General features: G+C 36.1%; 2 protein-coding genes across 5 annotated transcripts in view; one reads left to right on the forward strand and one right to left on the reverse strand.

The window, feature by feature from the left end:
- fdxr (ferredoxin reductase) lies at positions 1-23,691 on the forward strand. Of its 4 annotated transcripts, XR_009650078.1 has the most exons (13): positions 2-498; positions 2,276-2,370; positions 7,382-7,477; positions 8,369-8,491; positions 8,595-8,708; positions 9,413-9,514; positions 9,767-9,874; positions 10,492-10,576; positions 14,177-14,358; positions 14,628-14,799; positions 16,349-16,522; positions 18,031-18,518; positions 21,645-23,691. XR_009650078.1 is itself a non-coding variant. In XM_060895303.1 (12 exons), the coding sequence occupies exons 1-12, from the start codon at positions 420-422 to the stop codon at positions 18,034-18,036; spliced, it is 1,356 nt and encodes a 451-aa protein (XP_060751286.1). In that variant the 5' UTR covers positions 1-419; the 3' UTR covers positions 18,037-18,147. The 4 variants fall into 4 exon arrangements, 3 of the variants coding, with proteins under 3 accessions (XP_060751286.1, XP_060751274.1, XP_060751295.1); XM_060895303.1 differs by lacking the exon at positions 21,645-23,691 and having other exon boundaries at positions 1-498; positions 18,011-18,147; XM_060895291.1 differs by having other exon boundaries at positions 18,031-23,691.
- mrpl38 (mitochondrial ribosomal protein L38) overlaps positions 22,485-24,815 on the reverse strand; it is a 9,821-nt gene continuing 7,490 nt past the window's right edge. The window contains exons 8-9 of the mRNA XM_060895324.1: positions 23,363-23,499; positions 22,485-22,684 (exon numbers count right to left, since the gene is read on the reverse strand). Coding sequence (XP_060751307.1) covers positions 22,548-22,684; positions 23,363-23,499 — 274 coding nt within the window. The 3' untranslated portion in view covers positions 22,485-22,547. The remainder of the gene's footprint in view (positions 22,685-23,362; positions 23,500-24,815) is intronic.

Here is a 24,815-nt window from a genome sequence, read left to right on the forward strand (position 1 = left end):
ACGTTGTTGGACAGGGATCGTTTTGAGCGACGGACGTGTTTGTTTCTTATGTTTGTTGTAATGAAAACTATTTATAATTTATTTGCACGTTCGTTTCGATATTTTGGTTATTATAGCATGACAGTTTGGGCAATTTGCATAAGCATCTGTAGCCTCGAAATGGCTAAATACGCTGCCATGCGTTTATTTTAATCTTTTACCCTGACTAGTCGAACAAAGTCCATTTTTGAGCAATATGTCAAAGTGAATGATATGTATCAAGAGAACCGGTTACATGCACAATTCTGATTATCCCGAGCGGATATAAGCGGCTTTTTCTTTTTAAAAGGGTCTATAAGCAGCTTATTCTTCTTCTCTGCGAGTCTTTATTCAGCAAAGCAGCTCATTCATTCATTCATGTTGACATTCTGACTGTAAACATGAGAAACATTAAGAGATCCTTTCTCTCCATGTACAGTCTGCTGCAGCCCAGATGTCACTGTGCTCCTTCATCTTCGGGTAAGTTTTCACGATATTTTAATGAGACTTGACAGCTTTGCAATTCAGTCATCAAAGTCTCATTATTAGGAGTTGATTTTAAAGTTTTCTTTTGTGTAGAACAATATTAAATATCCTGTATCCGTTATCAGGTGTTTATTTATGCTTTAATGTTTTGTTTGTTTTTTGTTTTGTTTGTTTTGTTTTGTTTGTTTTTTGTTTTGTCTGTTTTTTGTTTTGTTGAAGCTTGTGCATATTTGATTGATGCAGTTCATTTGGCTTAAGGCATGAGCATGCAAGTGTTCAAAGTACAGATACTGATCTTTCACACACAAACTGAATGCCAAACCTTTAAAGTTGTTGCAATGTTTAACACATTGCATACATTTAAAAGAAGATGCATGAAAGTAATATATGGCAAATTTAGCTGCAAGCAGCAACGAAGGGTCCGAGCACGAAGTAGGAAGGGTACTAGACAACCAAGTGCATAAACAGAGGGGGGTTTATGTTTTCAGCATAGGTGGCCCAAAGTGGCCAAATTTCACTAAACGCGGTGTGTAACACCCTGGCTTCATGTTAACATGTGCATTGACCTTTATGCCAGTGAACAAAAGCAGCCTCTCGTCCCTTCAAGGACGAACTTGTGGTCACAATGTGGGCACACTGTCCTTTAATAAGTCCTAAAGACTGTGTTCTCATGAGGTAATTCTCAGCAACTGATTTTGCCATAACTAGCAGGAGATGTTTAAATTTTAGCAAAATTAAAGATGAATGAAACAGAAAATGGCTGACATGATTTCATAAGTTCCCAGAGAGGATCATTAACTTTTATAGTTTTATGAACTTTTTTTGAACTTTTTGAAGCATAAGAAATTTATTTAAAATATCTGCTTTTATGCCAGAGTAATAGGGAAATGAAGCATCCCCAATAAACCAAATCTCATGAAATTTAGTGCATACCCATGATTGCTTATAGCATTCAAGTTATAGCATTTGATTTTTGAGGTTTTCTGGTATAATAACTCTGTGTGGCCAAATTTCATTAGCCTTGGCGGTTACCCAATAATTCTTATAGTAATAAGGTACACCAAGGTTTGCATAATTCCAACCAAGCTTTGCTGACATATGGCTAATCCTCTCTTTTGGTATCTTCTTCATGGGATTCATTGGACAACAGTAACCACATTGTTTGCCCCAGAAAAATTACTGGAAAAACTTTTGACAGAACCCTTTGTATTATCTACAACAATGTGGCCACTGTCACCCGACACATACTACATTTGGTGCTTTAAGGATCAATGGTCTAATTTCATAGATTGATACTTTGCGCTGTCGTCCATCAATGCTACACCACGTGTGAAAGTCTAATAATAATAGTGAAAGTTTCTAGCAATTACAATACATGCCTTGCACCTTCAGTGCTTGGCTCCTAATTATTGTATAACATTTTACAATTCAGGAGACTACAGATAAGTGTACAGTATTAATGCAGCAGAGTCCTTTCTTCAGATCATCTGCTGCTGCTGTTCATATTCTACATAAACATAAAAAGAAACATAAAAAGAGCAGTGCAGCAGTGTTTTGCTTTAATAAGTCAAAGATCGGGATCATGTTACCTTTCAGTGTTCAAGCTATATTTTTCATGGATTTTAAAAATGAACAAATAAACAACCAAAAACCCCACATCTTTTTTTTCTATTTGTTTGATTTTTTTTTTGGTCTTAGCGTTAATTATTTTTTAGTCTTCCTTTATGTGTCCTGTTCCTTTTTTCTTACATACTTTCTTACATGCTTTCAGCAAACAGGTTATTCTCTGCAAGTGCTTTGAATCCAAAGGTGTGCATCGTGGGAGGAGGTCCTGCAGGCTTTTACACAGCACAACATCTCCTCAAGGTTAGATTCAAAATAAAAAATCAAATCAAATCAAAATCAAATTTTATTTGTCACATACATACAGAGTACGACATGCAGTGAAATGCTTTTTGCATCTGTCCAGTATTTAAGCATAAAAGGAATGCAATTAGGGATAAAAAATAAATCCAAAAGGAGTTAGATATATAAAAAGTATAAACTATATAAATACTATATAAAATATGAAAATATATGTGAAAAAAAACGTATATACATAAAAGCGTATGGTTTTAATGATTGTCCTTAAAGTGTCCTTGTGTTGTATGGTGTGTATAAAGTGGCACTGTGATGTGCAAGTCCAGATTTAAAGTGACAGTCCAGAGTTAAAGTGTCATATTGCAAAAAAGGTGTGCAGAAAAACAGTAAAGATGGAGGGAGAGGTCCAGTACTAGATCCTGGATGTTTCCTGGTTTAAACTCCGAATGACCTGCAGGAAGAAGCTTCTCCTCGTTCTCTCTGTGTTTGCTTTCAAGGATCGAAACGTTTCCCTGAATGCAACAAGAGTCCATTGTTGGGAGGACAAGATTCCACTTGCAATGATAATCTTATCTCAAAATCCTCTCAAAAACCCCAGTCCAAGTAAAAAGATCCTGCAGGTTACCTTGGAATAATGGCTTTTCATCCTTGTGTTAATGACCATGATGTGTGTGTTAAAAGGAGCGGGAGAATGTGAGGATCGAGTTATTAGATGTGTTGCATTCCATAGTAAAATGACTGATTAACTCTAAGCATAAGTAAATGGTTCACAGTGCCTTTAAGGTTTCTCAACCAATCTTTGTGCTTGTTTGTGTGTGCGTGAGAGAGAGAATGCATTTTAGAATATCATTTACCCATTAAAAGATAAACAGATATGTACTGGATGTTTTTTTATTTACTTTATTTTTTAGTACCATTGTCAGAAACATTAAAGCCTTCAGAACGGATAATACTGGTAGAGTGCACCCTAATCTAGATCAAACTCTAAACTTTGGGGGGAATTTTATTTTGAAAACATCATAAAAAGACAACTAATGTTTACAGAGATATCATGTAAAAAAATACAAAAAAAATGGCTTTGACTTTAGCATTGCTGATACATTCTTCACAATTTGGACAGACAGATTCAAAAACAGAGCAGATTTGTATTGTGAAAAGACTTTGTTTTGGAAAAACAAACGGGAGGTTACAGAATGGTAAAATGTCACCCAAATAAGGATGAGGTTCTCTTTTAAGTCTGGTTCCTCTCAAGGTTTCTTCCTCTTCCATCTAAGGGAGTTTTTTCTCCCCACAGTAACCTCAGTCACCTCAGCCTTGTTCATTATGGATATATACAAGCACATTTAAATATAAGTCTAAAATTAATCTTAAACTTTTTATTATATTAATCTTTGTATAATATTAAACTTTTTGTATTATGTTTATGTTCTGTAAAGTTGCTTTGAGACAAGGTCCATTGTTTAAAGTGCCATACAGATAAATTAGAACTGAATTGAATTGGCCTCAGTAAGTAAAGGGCCATAAACTATAAATATAAAAAGCTTTCGGTTTCAGCTTGACTTTTAGAGACCTCTAAATGTAGATGAATAGTCAAGTTACAGGTTATAATCCAGGCTTATTCAGGCTTTAGCACTTCCTTTTTAAGTTCTGCTTTTAACCATTTAAAAGTCTTAAATGGTGTATGTCTGGTGTGTACGACTGTATTAGTATGGATTTCTCCTGGTTTGTTTGTTGTTGTTTTTTATACTTTATATAGCTGGATATATCAATTAATCCCCAGGAAAGTATGAAGGAAAATAACAAAAACACTTACATTTACAAAACCAATGTACATTTTTGTTACCAATTAGACAGACTTCTTCTGGACTTGAAAATTAAACCTTTTGATGCAGGGTAATAAAATTCACCCAATTGTCAAAATATTTAGACAAACAAACCACAGACTTTTGATTCAAGTGACTGTGGAAAAAGTTGATGCAGTCTAAGAAAATGACACTAGAGCATACTGTGAAGAGCCACGAACAATTTAGAGCAGAATAGTTTCACTGACCTATTTACAGGAATAACAATGTTAACAATGTTGCTCATTGACTGTTGAAAGAAAAAGGAAATAATTAAAATATTTTATCGTGCTATGCAGCACAGAAAGGAAAGTATCCTAGAGAGTACACAGAAAGTACCGTAAACAGAAAGCAAAGCTTGCTGTAGTATTTGAAGTGGACTGTTAAGATTTTTGCATGTGTGGTTTTCTGTCCTACAGTACCATTGGTCTCTTGAAGACTATGATGAACTATGCTGAAGTTTAAAGTTCACCCTTCTGTGAATAGACTGGAATGTGTCAGAAAAGGCTGATTTATGCCTGCACAAAGAAAGGCTTAAGCATTCAGAGGATCCATTATGGCCAAGAGATCCATTTATTCAGATCAGTTTTCTGCATAATATGGCCAAAAACCTTTACTACAGTGTAAACTACTGAAATCTTTTTTCTCATGCAGTACGTTTCTTTGCAGACATTAAGTTCATTTGGCCCAAAGCTACACCACATGTGCAGCACCTACATACAAATCCAGAAGAACCCCAGAAATGCCACAGCCTTTGTAGAAGTTTAATTGGCTTGTAAACATAAAAAACTCATCAGAGGATGAAATTAGGGGATAAACAGTTTGGGAGTGAAGCAGGTTTATTTCATTACATTACAGAGCACAATGTGCACATGTGCACATCCACACATGCTTTCATTCACTCATTTCATTCAATCTGATAGCATTCAGTGGGTGGATTGTGGAATGTTTTATGACCTACATAGACCCAAAACCCTCCATAGTACCAAAATAATGGGATCTGATTTACCCAAATCTGGTTTTCTAGACCTGTCAATGATTGATTTTTATGATGCTTTTTTGTTTAGGTGTGTGCACTAACACACCTGAGTTCTTCCAGAAACAGGAGTATTTATATAGAGACACGCACTACTTCATTTGCAACCAGTTGGACTGTGTCCAAAGAGTCATTTGATTACTGATGCTAACCGGTTAAGCTGCATGTTTGACTGCTCATGCAATTGAACATTTTGTTTTTTTTATTTGCAAATTATTTAGCTTTCTGCACCCCAGAGCAGTTGTAGGAGATTCACGACTTAAACATCTACATGTTCTGTAGATTCACGACTTAAAGCCCGTACGAATGGACTTGGATTGACACGAATAGATTAAATGGAATTGGTTTAAACGATTATGAATGTATTCGGAAAATGGAAGACTAGATTTGATAGATTTGATGGAAAGATTACAGCAAAACAAAAAGGATCCTGTTAAGAAACTAATGAGCACAATAAATCCAGGTGCACAAAGATAAAAGTAGGTTTTGTATTCAGGTTGTCTTTATAGATAAATAAAATGTTGGGTGAAAAGAAAGTTTTATTCAAGCATTAGCAGCTTCATTTTAGTACCATGCGGTCTAGAAAGATTTGGTTGAAATGGAGATCATGAAGCATTAAAAACAGGCAGTAGAACCTCCTTCATCTGATACTGGATATACCTTGGTGTAATTGTAGTATGTGCATCCATTACTGTACATAATACACTGACACAACTAAACAACTCAAAAATACAAGCAACAACATGACACTTTTTCCTAGTAAACGTTCTTTTTTCAGTTCTTTTATATAAAGTTTATATAAATTTATACATATTACAGACACACTCATCGTTACAGACTCCATAAGACTTAACTGTTTTTTTTTTTTTTTTGGACGAAGATTATTAATGAAATCTGTCCGAATTATGTCAGAATATTAAGATTCTGACTTCTTTCCATGAATAATAATGATACTGTTGACTCAGTTCCTTTTTGAAAAGGGAAAAACAAAAGAACTTTATCTCGGTTCCTTTTTGAAAAAAGGAAAAAAAGCTTTAGTACAGAGCGGTGGATTTCATTTGAGGATACAGGATCTCATCATGCAAGAATAAGCTACATATAAATGATAAGGTCCGGTCACTTTGTTCTATACTTTAACAGTGTTTACTTTTTTCTTGGGTCTTAGAGTCAGTGTTTGTTTTTGGTTAGCTGGGTAACTCCAATCACTGAACAGGAACACTGATCTGCAATAAACGCTTGTTTCCTGTTGTGTCATGTAATTGGCTGCTGTAAAGTGAACCCATATTAAGTTAAAGACGGGTTGTGTGTCTGCCTTGTGTGAATCTCTCTGTGTCTGTGTGTCTCTCTGCGTCTCTGAGTTGTGGTTGTAGTGGCCATAATTTAAAAAAACTAGACTGGGAAGTAAAACTTTCAAATGAAACCAGATTCTTTACTTACATGTCTAATTTTTGCAGGCCTGAATGTTTGCTTCTCAGAATCATTAGTGTTGCATCCTTTTCTTATTAATCCTTTGATTTCCATGATGCTCTTTGTTGTTTCTATTTGTTTCCTTTTACTCACTCTGGAGCTTCCCCATTTTAAAATGGCTACATGTTCAAGATATCATCACGGAAGACGGAAGATATAATCTGCTGTTAATGATGTACTAGTGAGATTACAGTGAACAGGCAACAGAAGAAGAAGCTTCATACACATAATATTACAGAAGGGAACAGTTTAGTTTAAATGACTGATGACGTGAGGGCAAAGAAATGGCAAAAAGCTGCCCTCAGAATATGAGAAGAAAGGTTTTCCTGCCCCTTGCATTAGAACTTGAAGGTCCAGTATGACCTTCTGATTTTGCTGATTCAATAACTCTTACCTTTGCAGAACTCAGTCATTTCGATATGAATATAAATTTTAACTTTAAACTTTATTTTTATTCCGAATTGTTAAATTCCTATAAAACTGCTTTGAGACTATGTCCATTGTTAAACGCTTTACAAATGACATTGAAGTTGTCATTGACAATGAAATTTCAATCACTTTCATCACCGAACCTGGATCAAACCAAAGCAAAGGACCAAATCTTTTCTTGTTTAATACACAATAAACAGTCAGTTTGGGAAGTATTTATATAAGTGTATGTGCTCTGTTTCAGGGGAGGAGTGACATGGTTGTGGACATCTATGAGCGTCTGCCTGTCCCGTTTGGCCTGGTTCGGTTTGGGGTGGCTCCGGATCACCCAGAGGTTAAGGTGAGTTCTAATTCTTGTTACTGGTAGAAAAGAAGCAAATGAAGCAGCACAATAATGCTACATTTTTGCATTATTATATTAGATGCAACTACAGGTTTCAGTTTTTGGTTGAGTTGTACAGGTCTGACTTTTCGTCGCAGGTCTAGCACCTTCACTGGAAGGCTAGTATTACTGTGTGGGCGTAATCCAACTGATACGGCTGAATATTAGACATCTGAACACATATCTGAGTGTTGTATGACATTGCAGTTTAGTCACTATTAAAGACTCAGGTATACGAAGCTTGATAACTGATACATATTTTTATAATTCTGTCTAGCTTATTGTTTTCAGATTCTGTTAGATTTGTTATCTAATAGTATCGCAATGGTTGTGTATCACCAACAGGCTGTCTTGACAAAATATATGTAAATATAAAGGAAAGTAATGGATTTAATCAAATGTGTTTGTAATAACAATGATTACACATTTATCTCACATGTAAGTTGATGGTGTAAAGATGCAAAGATGGCTTTTAAACACTCATAGCAACTGACACTTCAGGTTCTTTCAAATCATAATGTTTTTAGAATTATGATTTATTTCAACCCTAAAAAAGATGAATCCAACTTTCTTTTTAGAGCATTTCATTTAGTAGATTGATACCTTTTCTTTTTTTCTTTTAGAACCAATTATTGAAGTTTATGGGAGTTTATGGAAGCAGCTGGATTGTGAAAAAATATAAATAGAATAATATTTATAAAATAATATATAAAAAATATAATGTTCCATGAGGACTTCCTTAGCAGTCATCTATCCATCTGTCTATCTATTGATAGCAAGGTGAGCAGTTATGAATAATCTGACATGTACTGTTACTAATTCCTTTTTTCTTTTCTTTAATCCCATTAGAACGTCATAAACACGTTCACACAGACGGCCCAACATGAACGCTGCTCGTTCTTTGGCAATGTCAGCATAGGTACGGATGTCAGTGTGGACGAGCTAAAGAAAGCCTATCACGCTGTTGTGCTTGTGAGGTTTCTTTCACTGTTTTATTCATTATACGTTCTTAGGCTTTGCCGCGTTCATTTCTGCATTGAAACTTGCTCACTTTATTGTATTGTTTGTTGGTCAGAGTTATGGAGCAGAAGGAAAACGCTCAATGGGAGTGCCTGGGGAAAACCTAGCCGGTGTGTTCTCAGCCAGAGACTTTGTGGGATGGTATAACGGGCTCCCCAGCAACAAAGAGGTAATATTTAATTATCATTTCAACTGCTTTTTACATTTATGGCATTTGGCACAAACCCTTATCCAGTGCCTTACAGTTTTATCTAGTTTTATACTAATTGAGGGTTAAGGGCCTTGCTCAGGGGCCCAGCAGTGGCAGCTTGGTGGACCTGGGATTTGGGGTCACAACGTTCTAATCGCTGGTCCAGCACCTTTAGCCACTATACCACATCACCCAGACAACCAGTATATCCAACAAAATATATTTCTAAAATATAATATAATTCTTTTTTAACTCTTCACCACCTTATCTGGTGGTACACTGCTCCAGGGTAAAGGTTCCTTTCTGAGCTTGAGTTACTGTCGGTTTGGAGGTTCATGTGATCTCCTTCTGTACACCAGGGCTTTTGGTCAGGTTCTTTTTGTCTTCTCATACATGCCGGTAGGCTTTTGCTATAGGCAGGATGTGTCTTTGTTTTTGTCTGTCTCTGTGTCTGTCTCTGTGTCTGTCTCTGTGTCTGTCTCTGTGTCTGTCTCTGTGTCTGTCTCTGTGTCTGTCTCTGTGTCTGTCTCTGTGTCTGTCTCTGTGTCTGTCTCTGTGTCTGTCTCTGTGTCTGTGTGCATGTCCCTCTGTTGTGTGCCTGTGTCCCTCTCATGTGGATGGGACTACTTATGTAAGAGGAATACATGTGTTTCTGTTTAGCCTTTCTGTTTTTTCTCTTTCAGCTCTGTCCTGATCTAAGCTGTGAGACTGCTGTAGTTATGGGACAAGGCAACGTGGCACTGGATGTAGCCAGAATCCTCTTGTCTCCCCCAGACCTTTTAAAGGTCCTTCTGCACCACATATTATAAAAACAAAAACTGTAATGTATTAAATAGGTTTCTTACTCCGTCCTAATTCATGTATTGTGTAACTTTAGAACTTTTACACCAGATACAGCTGCATGATTTTCACAAGTTTTGCTGCCAGATTTCATCTGGCAAGAAACTGAGCAAGTTATAGCCTTGTGTGTTGCAAAAGGTGATTAAATGTCTTTTTTTCTTTCTTTTTCTTTTTTTTTTTTTTTTTTTTAAATGCAGACAACAGACATTACCCAACAGGCCCTGGAGTCTCTTAGAGCCAGTCGAGTGCGCAGGGTTCTGATTGTGGGAAGAAGGGGGCCTCTGCAAATTGCATGCACCATTAAGGTATAAAAAAATTTTTCTGCTTGTCCGTATTAGTGGTCATTCCTTCTCTCTTGTTCTTTCACTTGTTTTTTCTTTTTTTTTTTGTTGTTGTTTCAGTTCATGCATTTGTAATTCCTCATATTGCCACATCTAGTACATCTTGTTCTCCTTTATTATAGTATGTGCTTTTATATTTGATCGAATGATATATTCATACCTCAGCAGTAACTCATCTTTTTCATTAACTGTTAGCAAAATGATTGCTATTTTTTTTGCTTCTGGTACAGCTTCCGATGTTAGTTGCTGAAAACAATGTACAATGAAGAGGTTATTGGGATTTTTGCTTTTTGTATCTAATTTTCTCATACACTGGTGTTTAACGACATTTCAATTGACCTTATGTTGTCACGAGCTTCTGCAAGAAACATGTACATGTCGAAACCAGACACGTGCCATAATAGAAATCTCTGAATGATTTGAGGCATAAAGAACTAGACAAACAAGCACTGTTGAATTTGGCTGGAAGGCACAGACTTCAGGAAATGGGCACAGATCACAGTGAAAGTTTTCCATTTAGCTCACACAGAAATTATTACATGCTCTTTAAAATTTTCCATCTGTCATTTTTTTCTGTTCAGGAGGTGAGAGAAATGATGAACCTGCCTGAGACTAAAGCAGACATGCTCCCTGCTGACTTTGAGGGCATAGCTGAAGCTCTGAAAGGTATGGCCATTAAACACAGCCACGATAAACACTACACGTGTCTCAGTGGGTGGTGTTTATAATCCATCCTCATTATTAATGTTGTTGATTGAATCAGAAACAGATTTGAAAAGGTAACATTTTATTGAGTAAGGTTTTTTTGTACATTTATATGTTCTAATGTCATTTACTTGGCAAAGAACAAAAACATCACATGCTACATTAAATGATTCTCACAGCACTGAAAAGTTACACTAATTCTTGATCGATGTCTGACAATAAAACCTGGGCATGCCGAGATCAGCAGGCCTACATACCGGAGTTTGATTCCCACACTTTGTAATGGAAAGCCTTGCGGGGATTGTGGGGGTGGTAAAAGCAGAAGTAGAATCTGACATCTATTTAGATGAATTGCTGGATTCATCTACATTGCTTAATGAGTGTCTGCACCCATTTTTGCATCTGGACCTGGAAGTTCTGTACTGAAGCAGACAAGAAAGCCTACAAAGTCTAGACAAGAATCATAGAGTTGTTACTGAAGTAGACATGAGTTTAAAAATAGAAATTTTGTGGAATCATTTTAGAATTTGGAAAGCTTTTCACATATTTTTGTCTATAGTCACTTCAACCCCAGATTTCCTTTTTTTTCCCTCTTTTTGCTTTATTGTAATATCAAATGTAAGCATTTTTCAGAATGAGATCCTTTAACTTCTCCTTTTTAAAGTCTGTACAAAAAGTAAGTACAACAAAGTATGTAAATGTCCATAAAATAGTTTAAAATGAAAGAAAAAATTAGATGTCTATTAAAATATATTTTGCAGCTTTACACATTTTGATTTTTTTTTTTTTTTCCATTCCTTAATGTAAATTTTCTTCACCTCTGCCAAAATTAGATGAAGAAAGTTGATGGACCACAATGTTATGGTCATTCCACAGATTTTCTGTGGGAATTAAGTCCGGGTTTGACCCCATTCCAAAAAAACAGAAACTTTGTACTTTTAGTAGTATTACAAAAGTTGTACTATATTTTTTCCACTTTGTTATAATAGATTTAACAATGCTCCTAGGAAGCTTTGCTGATGATTTCAATTGATTTAAAATGAACACTGGTGTACTCTGTTTAACATATTGCTTTGCATATTGGAGACCATGAAGGTGGTTTTGGACAAACTGCTCATTAAATTTAAATAAAATTTTATTTGAATAGCGCTTTTAAAAATGGATTTTGTCTCAAAGCAGCTTCACAGAACATGGAATCTTTATGTAGACTTATTTGCATTATCCCATTTCATCCCTAATGAGCAAGCCTGAGGTGACTGTGGTGAGGAAAAACTCCCTTAGATGGTATGAGGAAGAAAGCTTGAGGAACCAGACTCTAAAGTGAACCTCATCCTCATTTAGGTGACACCTGAGAGTGTGAATCAAAATTATTATAAACATTTGGAGAGTTTGATTATAAAAAATGTCCTTTCTACAATAATCTTGGAGTTGATAGGTTGAAAAGTCGCCTTTTATTCTGGTTCCTCTTGAGGTTTCTTCTTCATATTGTCTCAGGAAGTTTTTCCTTCAGTTCAATTCAAATGTATTTTTATATAATTGACCGTCTTACAGAACATAAACATAGAACAAAAGGTTATTATAAAGAATAATATAAAGATTAATATAATACAAAATTCAAGATTAATATTAGATATATTTAAATGTGTTTGTATTTATCCCCATTGAGCAAGTCTGAGGTGACTGTGGTGAGGAAAAACTCCCTTGAACGGTAAAGGAAGAAACCTTGAGAGGAACCAGACTCAAAGGGGAACCTCATCCATATTTGGGTGACACTGGAGGGTGTGATTTATAAATATTTTGTCTGAATAAATGTTGAATTGATGACAAGATTGCTGTCTTCAAAGACCACATGGAGCATCTCCTCTTCCTTGCCAGAACTGACTCTGGCTTGCTCATTATGGATAAACATTTTTGGACTAGTTACATTATAAGCAGTCTGTTGCTAAGAGCGATCTACAAATAACGTTGCATTGAAACGAAAAAAAATATTTTTTAATCTATAATTTTCAGCCTTTATTGAGAATGTCTACAGTTTGGAGAACTGGATTTATCACTGATTTATCATTTGGGCAGCTTTAATTTTACTCCAGGCTTGCATGTTTTTCAAAAGCTTTTAATCAATTATTAAATACAGTCACACACCACAGTCAAGCCCATACACACTTATTAATTGATGTGCATGTTTTTAAATTACATTTTTTTTTTATATCTGACGTTTCAAATAGAAAACAAGAACATATATTTCCTCAGCTGTAAACATATGTTTGTGTGTGTATACAGAGACCAGATACTTTAGACATGAAGATTGTGAAAGTTTTGAAAATGTACACATTAATACTTTTTGGCTCTGTCAGCTATGCCGACTTGAACAGTGACTAACTGAAGTAAAGAAAAAGGCATCTAGTACATAATTCTTTCCCACCATTAGAGCTTACAGGCTTTCATAAGGTGTATTTATTAAAGGGAATGTTGTTTGTCTTGTTGTTTTAAAAGGCCAGTGTTTGTAAGTATCCTGGAAAAACATGTGGTAACATTTTCCGTAAGTCCCGATGTGCTGCAGCTCAGGAATAGAAATGAAAACTTGAACTAAAACCCATCGAATTACAAAAGCAGAAATGTTCCATCTCATTCTAGTCATGCATAAACCTGCAGCAGAATATAGAGCATTAGTGAAGTACAAAATACGAGATTGCATCACATTGTACAAAGAAAACATATCCAGTTACACTGGTTTAAAAAGGATAACAATAAAGAAAAACAACCGCAAATGCAGTACAACACAGAGTTGTATTTAATGTTCGAGTTTATAAATCGCATAATAGCAGCACTAGAGTAAGGAGCTTTATTATGTAATAAATTCTACATACATGAGGACAATGATTGCAAACCTAAATTACCCTGAAATAAACAAACAACCTGATTAATGTTTGATAGCAGTATGAGTACAGTATCTTGTTTATAACCAGTTATAATTGAGGCAGGAGGCAATCTTGAAGCTTGTTCAGCATTTTCCCCTTTTCTAATCCAGTTTTCACCCTGAGCAACAAACAAGGAAATACATTGTTATTCATATCATGTGATCCATAGGTTCATGGCTAATAAAAATGAATCTTACTCCATTTTTATAGCTCTAGGCACATTATTTAAAAGAAAGTGAATTGTCACTGTGTGACATTGAATACTGTCATAATCATGACAGGAGACCAAGTTGAAATACTGAATATGAAAATAAGCAATAAAGGTTTTAATTGAATTTAAAAATAAAAAAATCTCAGTTGAATAGCGGTTTTCTTGCCCACCATTTTATATCTGAGATGGCTTTGCTCGATTCCCCCACCTCCCAAACAGTGGCAGTTTGTTGGTGCCAGAGCTTGAACTCCAACCTTCTTAACAACCCAGACCCTTAACCACTTGAGCTATGAATGCCGTTTTGTTGTATTATATTAGAAATGAATGCAGAATATAAGTATTCTATTTAGACCACCACCAGATAAATATGCTTGCCCTCACACATATACAGACACACTCAGTCATCCCCTGTGTGGGTTTTTGTTTGTGTAGATCTTCCCAGACCTAGGAAGAGACTGACTGAGCTAATGCTGAAGTCTTTGAAAGTGGATGAAAGAAGTCCGAAAGCAAATAAACAATGGGGTTTTCGTTTTCTACTCAGTCCCGTGAAAGTGCTCCCATGTGCTGATGGGAAAAAAGTAGCAGGGATTCGTTTGGCTGTGAACAAACTTGAGGTGAGGGTTTCTGCATAGATCACATTCACACATGGATTTTTCTTTAAACATATTTTAGTACACATGAATTGTTCATCGATCATAGTGTTCATTAGATTCATTACACAAGCTAGTCTGTACAGCAGTATTCCTGCTGCTCCTATGTGGTTTTTTGGAGATCACAAAGACTGATAGAGCCATTCAGTAGGCTTTAAGTTGATGGTTAGGTTTGTATGACTTCTACATGTGGTGGTAAAGTTTTAAGTTGTTTGTCCTGCATCTTTACTCAGGGTTCAGGGGAGGAGGCTCGGGCTCTGCCCACAGGACAAACCCAAGATCTTGAGTGTGGTCTGCTCATCAGCAGTATTGGATATAAGAGCCTACCTATTGACTCCTCAGTGCCCTTTGACCCTCACACGTCCACAGTGCCGAACAACATGGGCAGAGTGTCTCATACAGCAGGTAAGCGGAAGATCAGTGAGGGTGTTTAATGTTTAATAGGGTGACCTTAAGCCGGGAGCGTGTCTCTCTGTATCTGGTATCCTGCTGCTTGTTGCATGACATTCTGTTTCATTTTCCCATATGAAAAAAAGTGAAAATATTTGCAGTTTTTTAATTTCAGTTTTGACTCAAGGACTTCTTCATTATTTGCTTACTTTTCATAGTCTGTAGAAATGTTCATTCAGAGCTGTGAGTTGTCCAAATGTCCACATAGTAGTTACACTAAAATATTGTAATGTGCTGGCACAGGTTTAACACTGCATGCATTTCCTGACACCTACCATTATCCCCTAGATTCAATCCACTATATATACAGTACAGTGTCGCTTGAAAGTCCTAAAAGTAAACAAAGTAAATCAATCAAACAAATGAGCCAACAATATTATACTTCTTCATTTAATTATTGAGAAAAAAGTTCCAGCTTTACATATGTGACTTGCAGAAGTATCTGAACCATTGCTTTCAGGATATATTGTAAGACCTTGTGCAGCAATAACAGCAAACGAAGTGCTTGCTTGCTTTGGGGTTAAAGTTAGTTCATCAACATGGCCATCTTCAAACATTAAATTTGTTCCTCTTTCATCATTCTTTGGCACCAGTCTAGAAGTGTGACACATTTTTTCTTCTGGTAAAATGTACCAATTCGGGAATGAACCAATGGTCTTAACCTTTCCTCCATTTGTACAGAAATAGGACACTCATGGAGACCTGATCGTAATCTCATTGACTGAAATCAGATGGACTCTAATTTGACCTTGAAATCGAGTACTAAACCTAGAGGTTCACATACTTTTGTTTCTCACAGAGATATAACATTTTCCTGAACAAATTACCAAGTATAATATATTTGTCTGATCAGTTTGATTGGGTTCACTTTGTCTGCTTTTAGGACTTGTGTGAATGTCTGCTGATGTTTTGGGTCATATTTATGCAGAAATATAGGGTTCACTATAGATTGAATGTAGTTGAACTATCTTTCTAGAAGGAAATTTAAGGGTTCTAAAATGACATGTATGTTGTGACATCACTGTGGCCGTTAATGTCCATACATTGATGTACAAGATGTTATCGAAGTTATAAACAACATGGTTTATGTCCATAAGCACTTCTCACTCCAGGCAGATACTCCAAGCATTTGGATAGTTTGAGGAGTGACACATGCTACATTATGAGGACGTTGTTTGGTCTTGTGTGAATTCACATGACATTTTTTATAGCATTATATTTGGAATGATTAAAGTATGTTTACAAGTACAAACATGATACGTTATGTGAAACTGTGACCTGGATTCACACCATTTGTATTTTATTAAATTGCATATTGCTGAACTATATTCTATAAGGAAATTTAAGCTTTCTAAAATTATGTATATTTTTCAAGTTTAAAAAATCTTTTATACTTTAAAGATGGTAGCGAAGTTAAAAAGATCATGGTTTATGATTGTATCTTTCTGGAGTTAACATAGCTTACAAAGTGTGTGTTTGTGTGTGTGTGGGCTTGTGCCTCCAGGGCTGTACTGCAGTGGCTGGGTAAAGCGTGGGCCAACTGGTGTGATTGCAACAACTATGAATGACAGTTTTGAAACCGCACGAATTCTCCTGAAAGATGCGCAATCGGGAAAGCTCGATCTATCCCTTAATAAAGCTGGTGCTCAGGAGATTACAAGCTTACTGCATACTCGAGGTAATAAAAATCCAAACAAAAATATCATTTCTACCTATTGTATAAACATATTTTCTTATCTGTGACCACAAGATACACAATCTAACAAAAGAAATAGTTTATGATGTTTCTAAATAAACATAACCTGCGTCAGCAGAAATGCTGGCTATAGCAGTTCTGTAGCCGGTATTTATGTGTACAGAACACAACAGGTTTTTTCTTTTGTCATTTAAATAACCTAAAAATTATCAGTGGGTAACTGACATGGTTTCTTTTAATAACATGTTGTTTAGGAAAATTGAAATGAGTGTAGGTGTGTGTATGTCATCACTACAGTTGCTTATTGCATAATGCTTTCTGAGGGTAATGGAAAATCCCACACAATACAGCTTGAACTTGATTTTCTGGTCTCAAATTGTAAGCAAGTGGTGGTTGAGAGGTCACACAGATGGCACTGTATGAGACATCATAGATCTGAATTGAGTCTATTCACTTTGAATAGAAGTGAGTGGGCTTTAGATTAGTATAACAGGATATAACAATAATTGATGATGACCCGTTCCTGAACAGTCAGTCAGATTGTCCAGTCTTCCTGTTTCCTGTATATATATAACCCTGCCTGACTGAAAAGGTACCAGAGATAAACATTCTGTTTTTAATTAATGTCTTCCTGAAAATGTCTGGTTCCTCTCAAGGTTTCTTCCTCTTCCATCTAAGGGAGTTTTTCTTACCACAGGAACAAAAGCACTATACAAAATAAATCTGAATTGAATTAAACATGTGAGCAACTGCACTAAATTATATTATCAACCAGTTCACAGTATAATTTCATGGAAGCCAATCAAATTATTAGCATTTTTTCCATCCAAAAATTATCATTGCAAGATTTTTTCACATGAAGCATGCACTACACTGCAGACCATGTATTTTAGTAAGTGAATGTATCTTAAATTAATTCTAATCTTACATAAGTCATAAGTTATTTTAAGTTAAGTTATTTTAAGTTAATTAACATAAGTCATTTGACCATAAAGCTTATTTCTAGACATATTTACTAACTTCAAGCTGAACAGATAATTTCATTAAATGAACATAAAGGCTTGAAATAAGCAAAATGGAATAATATGTGAATGGAATAAGACTATTTCAAAGTGAAAATAACAACGACAATGTTGAATAGAAATGAGCTAAACATATTTCAAATAATAAAATGTTCTTGCTAAGATATTTTTTGCAGTGCATTCCTGCAACATATCCGACAAAACAATTAACTCCATAAAAGATTCTGTAAAGTAATTGAGACAACACTGAATAAACGCCTATTCCTATCATTATTTAAACTATCAATACCTATCATTTGGCCCCCAGGAATTTTGTAGTGTAGATAAAAAGACAAAGTTGACAAAATAAGACGCTGTTGTTTTCATCCATTAAATGATCCATTAAGTCCTGGGTATTCATGCTAGTTTTTGCACAGTCATGTCGCTTATGTTCATTTAAATTGTCTAGTTGTGTCTAATTATTTTCAGGCGTGAGTCCAGTGTCATTTTCTGAGTGGGAGAAGATCAACTCTGAGGAGATACGGAGAGGGGAATTTCTGGGAAAACCCAGAGAGAAAGTACTGGATGTAAAACAGATGTTGGAAGTAGCTTGGTCCAGATCCTGACTGAAAAAAATGCTTGGATGACTGAATCAAATCCCACCTCTTCGCAACACTGAGAAGTTTGAAAAGTCCCCTGGGTATACACTATGTTCAGCTGTGAAGTATATTATTTGCCCAGTGTCAGGAAGCAGAACTGCTGAGTTATTCTTTGAACTCCTTCAACGCTGAAAAGTCAGTGAGGCAGTAAATCCAACACTGTGTAAACAATAACATCATCTAGAAAATATTTAAAGATTTAACAGGCCTCCTGTTCGAATGTCCTCTTAACCTTGATTAAAGAGTAACTGAACACGATCAGTGTTTGTTTTTTGCTAGGACTGGGACCGTGACATGTCATTTAACATCATGAATTCTGTAAGTGCTTCTGTTTATCTTACATTTAGTTAAATGTAATTAACATAAATTTATGGTTGATGCGTCCGAAGGTTCTGGAACCAAGATTAACCTCAATCAAAGTGAGGGAAAGGCCAAAGTTTTGAGAAAGAAAAGTTAATCAGTCAAGTAGGATGGATGTAGTGTCATGTTTGCATGGCTTCTTCTGGAACATTAATACTTTTTTGAGTTGATCATCATAATCAATAAAACTTATTGAGTTTCAGAGAGAATTATATCCAATCTAATAAAGATGAACTTCTTCACACAACAAGACAAACGCACACAAAAACCACAATACTGTGGAAAATTCCTTAAGAGCAAACTGTTAGAAAAAACAAAACTGAAAGCTGAGCTACAAGCCTGAAAAGCATCACAAAAATGCCAAACCAAATCTAATTTCTCTTCCAAATAGTTTTGTTCACCTAAGCATGTCTAAACATTCACCTTCCTGCTGTTATTGCCCCTAATTTTCCAGAATTCCCAGTGTGAAATGCAGGGGCGGTTCTAGGATTTCATCTTTAGGGGGGTTTAGTCCTCAGTGAGAATTTAAAACAAGAAGAGTTTTATATTATACATTATATGTCTACATAGTAAGCCAAAGGTTATGGTATTATTTAAAATGGCAAAAATGGACACCAACATTTTATTCACGATGTAATGATGCCAGTCTCGAATCAAATCAGTTCATGTATGTGTGCATTCTCTACAAATAGTGTGTCCAATGAATACAGTCATTAATAAGAAAATATTCACAAGACAAAGACCAAATCAATAAATGTTATTTTTATTTAGTATTAAATGGATTGTTTGCAGGGGCACGGTGGCTTAGTGGTTAGCACGTTCGCCTCACACCTCCAGGGTTGGGGGTTCGATTCCCGCCTCCACCTTGTGTGTGTGGAGTTTGCATGTTCTCCCCGTGCCTCGGGGGTTTCCTCCGGGTTCTCCGGTTTCCTCCCCCGGTCCAAAGACATGCATGGTAGGTTGATTGGCATCTCTGGAAAAATTGTCCCTAGTGTGTGATTACGTGAGTGAATGAGTGTGTGTGTGTGCCCTGCGATGGGTTGGCACTCCGTCCAGGGTGTATCCTGCCTTGATGCCCGATGACGCCTGAGATAGGCTCAGGCTCCCCGTGACCCGAGGTAGTTCGGATAAGCGGTAGAAGATGAATGAATGAATGGATTGTTTGCAATAATATTTTGTTTGTGCTACAACTCTGGTAATAAGAATAGTGAAATTTCACTGCTTTTGGTTGCCCTCTTTGCTGCTTTCCGGCGATTAACGTTATAAATAAACGCCTCCAGCTCTGACTGACTCTATGCTTCTCCGTTCAAATAAAGCAGACAGCTGATACATTTTTGAAAGACTACAACGCACGTGCATAAAAGCAAAGTAAAAAAACTCGCTCCTGGATCAAACTGATAAATAATTTTCTTTCCCATCGACGACACGTCCTGCATTTTAACGTAATTTTTATTGTTTATTTATGAAAGTAAAAATTATACTTTTAGTTTTAGGGTGGTGGAGATCACAGACAGGGGGGCTGGAGCCACCCTAAAAAAGGCCTAGAACCGCCCCTGGTGAAATGTATTACCTTTGTACTGCGAATTGGCACAATAGGTATAGGATTTTAATGAAAACATATAATAAATTATATACTCATGATCTTACACTTTCATTTCTTTAATTTGAGTATTTTGTTTTTTTGCCCAGTGCTGAATTAACTGTGAAACCTCAGAGGATTTCTGCAATTAATCCTCAAGTTGAAGCCTTAAACACCATATATACACCAATACACCTAAATAAGCAATAACAAAACTGAACTGCTTTTCAGTTGTTTACTTTTGAACAACAGAATTAGCACATTGAAGGATCACATTTAATTCTGTTAAAATCACTGCTGAAATACATAATTTTTATAGACTACACTCTAAATCCCCACTCTGTTCTTCACTGTTCCTGCACTCTAAAATTAGGTATTTTACAATTATTTCACACTGGGGTTTTCCACTCATCTCATTTTACTGAGGGATGTGATTTCCAGGAAATCTGCTGTGTCTTTGATATTTAGATTGTCCAAAGATGATGTAATTGCATGCATTTGCTATCCTGGGATGAGGTTATAGAGGGATTTCACAAATCCTTGGGATAGAAAAAATTGACATTTTGAACCTTATATCCTTGAACCTAAATGTGGTAGCTCAATGGTTAAGAAGTGTTGGACAACTGATTAGAAGGTTGTCAGTAAATCCCTTAACCCTTAAATGCTCTGTTGTATAAAAGAAAAAGAAATAAATGTAAGTTGGCTCTGTCAAATGTTGGAAATGTAAATAAATATTTCTTAGTGTTTGAAATCCTTAGGATTATGCTGGTTGTAGAAGCCATCATTCTGTTTTGCTTATTCTTCTTATACAAAAATGTATTAATTGCTATTCCTCCTAGAGCTTTCGAGCCACATTCACCAAAATCTGATCTGAAGTTTGTTGCTATTACTTTTATAAGCGATCTGGTACTCACGGTACCGGGTCTCGAAGAGGCCTTTTTTTGCCTTAGACACCCATTATAAATTTTAGAGGCAAGCTTTTGAGCTATCTACACCAAACTTGGCCAGCTTCTTTAGGGTGATACTCTGGACAAAGGTGCAGACTGGCCTTTCGGTTTTCCCGCAGCCTCGCCCCTATTATATAACATCAAAATGCTTCCCACAACATTGACATGTGACATATCAAAACACTCAGAACAGTGGATATTTGGATGATGTCACATGACATAACATGCAGCCCTGCCCCAAAATAAAAAAAATGACCACAAAATGGACATGTGATGTATCAAAATACTCAGCACAATTTTGGAGGTTGGGTCACGGGTATTTAGTTGCACAATACTTTACAATAGCTTATGTAACTGCTGCTATAATACTTTGTTCTTTGTATTTCCACACACGTGATATTGTTTGAACAGTATTTACATTGGTTGGTGCTTTCTGTTTATAGTCTTTTGTGTATTGTCTTGTATTTTTGTTTTCACTGTCTTTTGTCCTGCACTGTCTTGTTCGTCTTTTCCTGCATTGACTTACCAAGTCCTTAACTCTGTCTTTGTTTTTTGTAGCACCGTGACCCTGGAGAAACGTTGTCTCATTTCACTGTGTACTGCAACAGCTATATATGGTTGAAATGACAAAAGCTTCTTGACTTGAGGTGCAGTCACACGCTCGTGTCCACTCGCCTCCAAAAGTATAGGCACCCTAGCATACCGGCCTTTGGGAATACCGACAAGCCAACATCACAACAAACTTTACAAATCTAGTTCTTCCTGTAATGCAACATGCCCTGACCTGGTATGTAAGAGTTTGTGTTTTTCCAGTGGCAGCTTTATTTACTTATATTATTTATTTTATTTAGAAACAAACAAAAAAAAAAAGCGCTCCAAACCATGGCTTTTTTTTTTATACATATTTAGACAAAAATGAGAACAATGGCTCTGTTTTATTCCAGGTTCTGAATCGTAAATTCTTAAAGGAATTAATTATAACAATGTTTACTTTCTAAATAGGTCAAGCATGTGCAGTAGTCATGTGATCCAGCTACATCTTATATATTATTCTATTATGTTATACATCTAAATTGCTTTGATTAATTATCTGTAAATTAGCTTAGACTGTGGGTCCAGCTTATTATTAGTTAACCTGCCATATTAGTATCAGGTATTAATGGTTGTTAGCTGACTAGTCTTAATCAGACTAACTATTGTGCTGTTACTTAATAAAGAATACAATTGTTCATTTTGATGAATGGACAAGTTTCATTGTTTTGTAAGTGAAAGTGAAAGTCTTAAAATGCATCAGGTTTAACAGCTTCTGTTATTTCAGTACAATTATTTATTCATTAATTGTGGCCTATCATTATATCTCATGGCTGGCAAACATATCTGCATTGTGGATATAAACAATTTTCTTGGCTGTACATAGGTTTATTAGACATTTCTACAGTAACAAAATCACAGCATGTCTTTTTAGTAAATGCCATAAGTGTGTTCTTTTTTGCCTCTGTAACGGTCCATGTATCGTAGCGGCTGTCCGTGAGGATATTTCTTCTGGGGTGGGTGATACACTGGTGGTCTGTCATACTCGAACACTGGCTCTCGCATATCTGTAAGTAAATTAATATTTAGCAACAACATCCGGAACAAGACCAAACATAAATGTGCTGAGGGATGTGGTCACACTGACTTAGAAACCACACAGGCATTCACATCAGGCACAAAGCTTCATTAAATCCTGCAATTTTCAACTCCTTATTATATATTACATTTTGTATAATACAGCAATAAGCCATGAGTGTGCAGGTGTGACACATTATCATGGGAAAATATTTCCAGTAAATGCAATATAGTCTGCTAAACTTTACATCTTTGCTTGCTGAGTAACACAACCGACAAAGATTAGAGTATCATATGGCCAGAACAATGGCGTGGGAGGACTGGTATGGTTTCAAAACTTTGGGGATTAATATTTTATTCAGTTACTGCGTATTGAGTTACAGGTGAGCACATGGGAATTGACCTGAAACATGACTAGATTGTGTAATTCAACTTTACTTCACCATCCTGTAACTCATACAAATTACCCACACGTGGTTACACCTCTTTGATGGATAACTGACAGTCTCAATTGTGGTAGGTCACAAAGACCACATGTAAAGTGATCTCCGTTTCCAGACATGACCTTCTGGGCAACAAGAAGAAAGGAAGGGAGAAAAAAAAAACCTAATTCATAAGAAGTCCATTTATTTAAAAAAAAAAAAAAACAGAAAAAACCCAACACTTACTGAACAACGTGTGGAAGGTACTGGTGACAGAGTTGTCCCACTGACTCTGAAAGAAAGCCAGTCCAGCAGGAGTAATTTGGTCTTCATATTTTCTGTAGAAGTCCAATGTCCTAAAACTCAGCTGCTGTAGACTGTAACTAACCACCCACACACACACCCACACACACAGTTATCCAACTTCATCACAGTGCATGTACAAGATTCTGATGAATTTAAATTTGCAATAACAGATTCTTTTTTTTTTTTTAAAGAATCAGACCAAAGCCCCTATTGAATCAAATGTTCAATAGTCTATTGTCCTAGTAACACTTTTTTTTTTTTTTTTTTTTTTTTTTTACAGAACGACAACTTCAAGCTCTTGTTCCTCTATAATGTATTACTCAGAAATAAAAAAGTGTGTGTTAGTGTTTGTAGTATGGGGGATTATCACAAATGTATGTGATGTAATCATTTAGATGAAGGATCCTTTATATGGTGTAATGGGAACATTTTTCCTTCACTGGAGTTTGTTCTCTGGCACTGAGGAACATGTGCTCTGTGGTAACAACTGTGTCATTAACTTTCATACTTATACTGCAACCACAAAGACTTCCTTTGGTCTTATTCAGTGTGTGAGACAGTGAGTTTGTAAACCTTTACCACACCAAATTAAAAAAAGAAAATTAAAATAAACAAATGATTCATTATATACATGTATATGAGAGAGAGAGAGAGAGAGAGATTTAAGAGAGTCAAGTTTAGGAACCCCTGACAATTTCCATGATTTTCATTCATTTATAAATATTTGGGTGTTTGGATCAACAATTTCATTTTGATCTATCAAATAACTGAAGGACAGAGTAATATTTCAGTAGTGAAATGAGGTTTATTGGATTAACAGAAAATGTGCAATATGCATCAAAAGGAAATTAGACAGGTGCATAAATTTGGTAACCGCCTCTAGACGCTTCCTATAGCTTGTAATGAGTGTCTGGATTCTGGATGAATGTATGAATGAATGTATTTTGGACCATTCCTCGTTACAAAACATCTCCAGTTCAGTTAGGTTTGATGGTTGCCGAGCATGGACAGTCTGCTTCAAATAAGATGTTCAGATGTTCAATAATATTCAGGTCTGGGGACTGGGATGGCCATTCCAGAACATTGTACTTGTTCCTCTGCATAAATGATTTTGATCAGTGATTTTGATTTTGAGCAGTGTTTTGGGTCATTGTCTTGTTGAAATATCCAGCCCCAGCGTAACGCCAACTTTGTGACTGATTCCTCAACATTAAGTGGAATCTATGCGACCCTCAACTTTAACCAGATTCCCAGTACGGCACTGGCCACACAGCCCCACATCACAATGGAACCTCCACCAAATTTGACTGTGGGTAGCAAGTGTTTTTCTTGGAATGCTGTGTTCTTTTGCCACCATACATAACGCCCCTTGTTATGACCAAATAACTCAATC

The sequence above is a fragment of the Tachysurus vachellii genome, chromosome 2 (genome assembly GCF_030014155.1).
Source record: "Tachysurus vachellii isolate PV-2020 chromosome 2, HZAU_Pvac_v1, whole genome shotgun sequence".
NCBI lineage: Eukaryota > Metazoa > Chordata > Actinopteri > Siluriformes > Bagridae > Tachysurus > Tachysurus vachellii.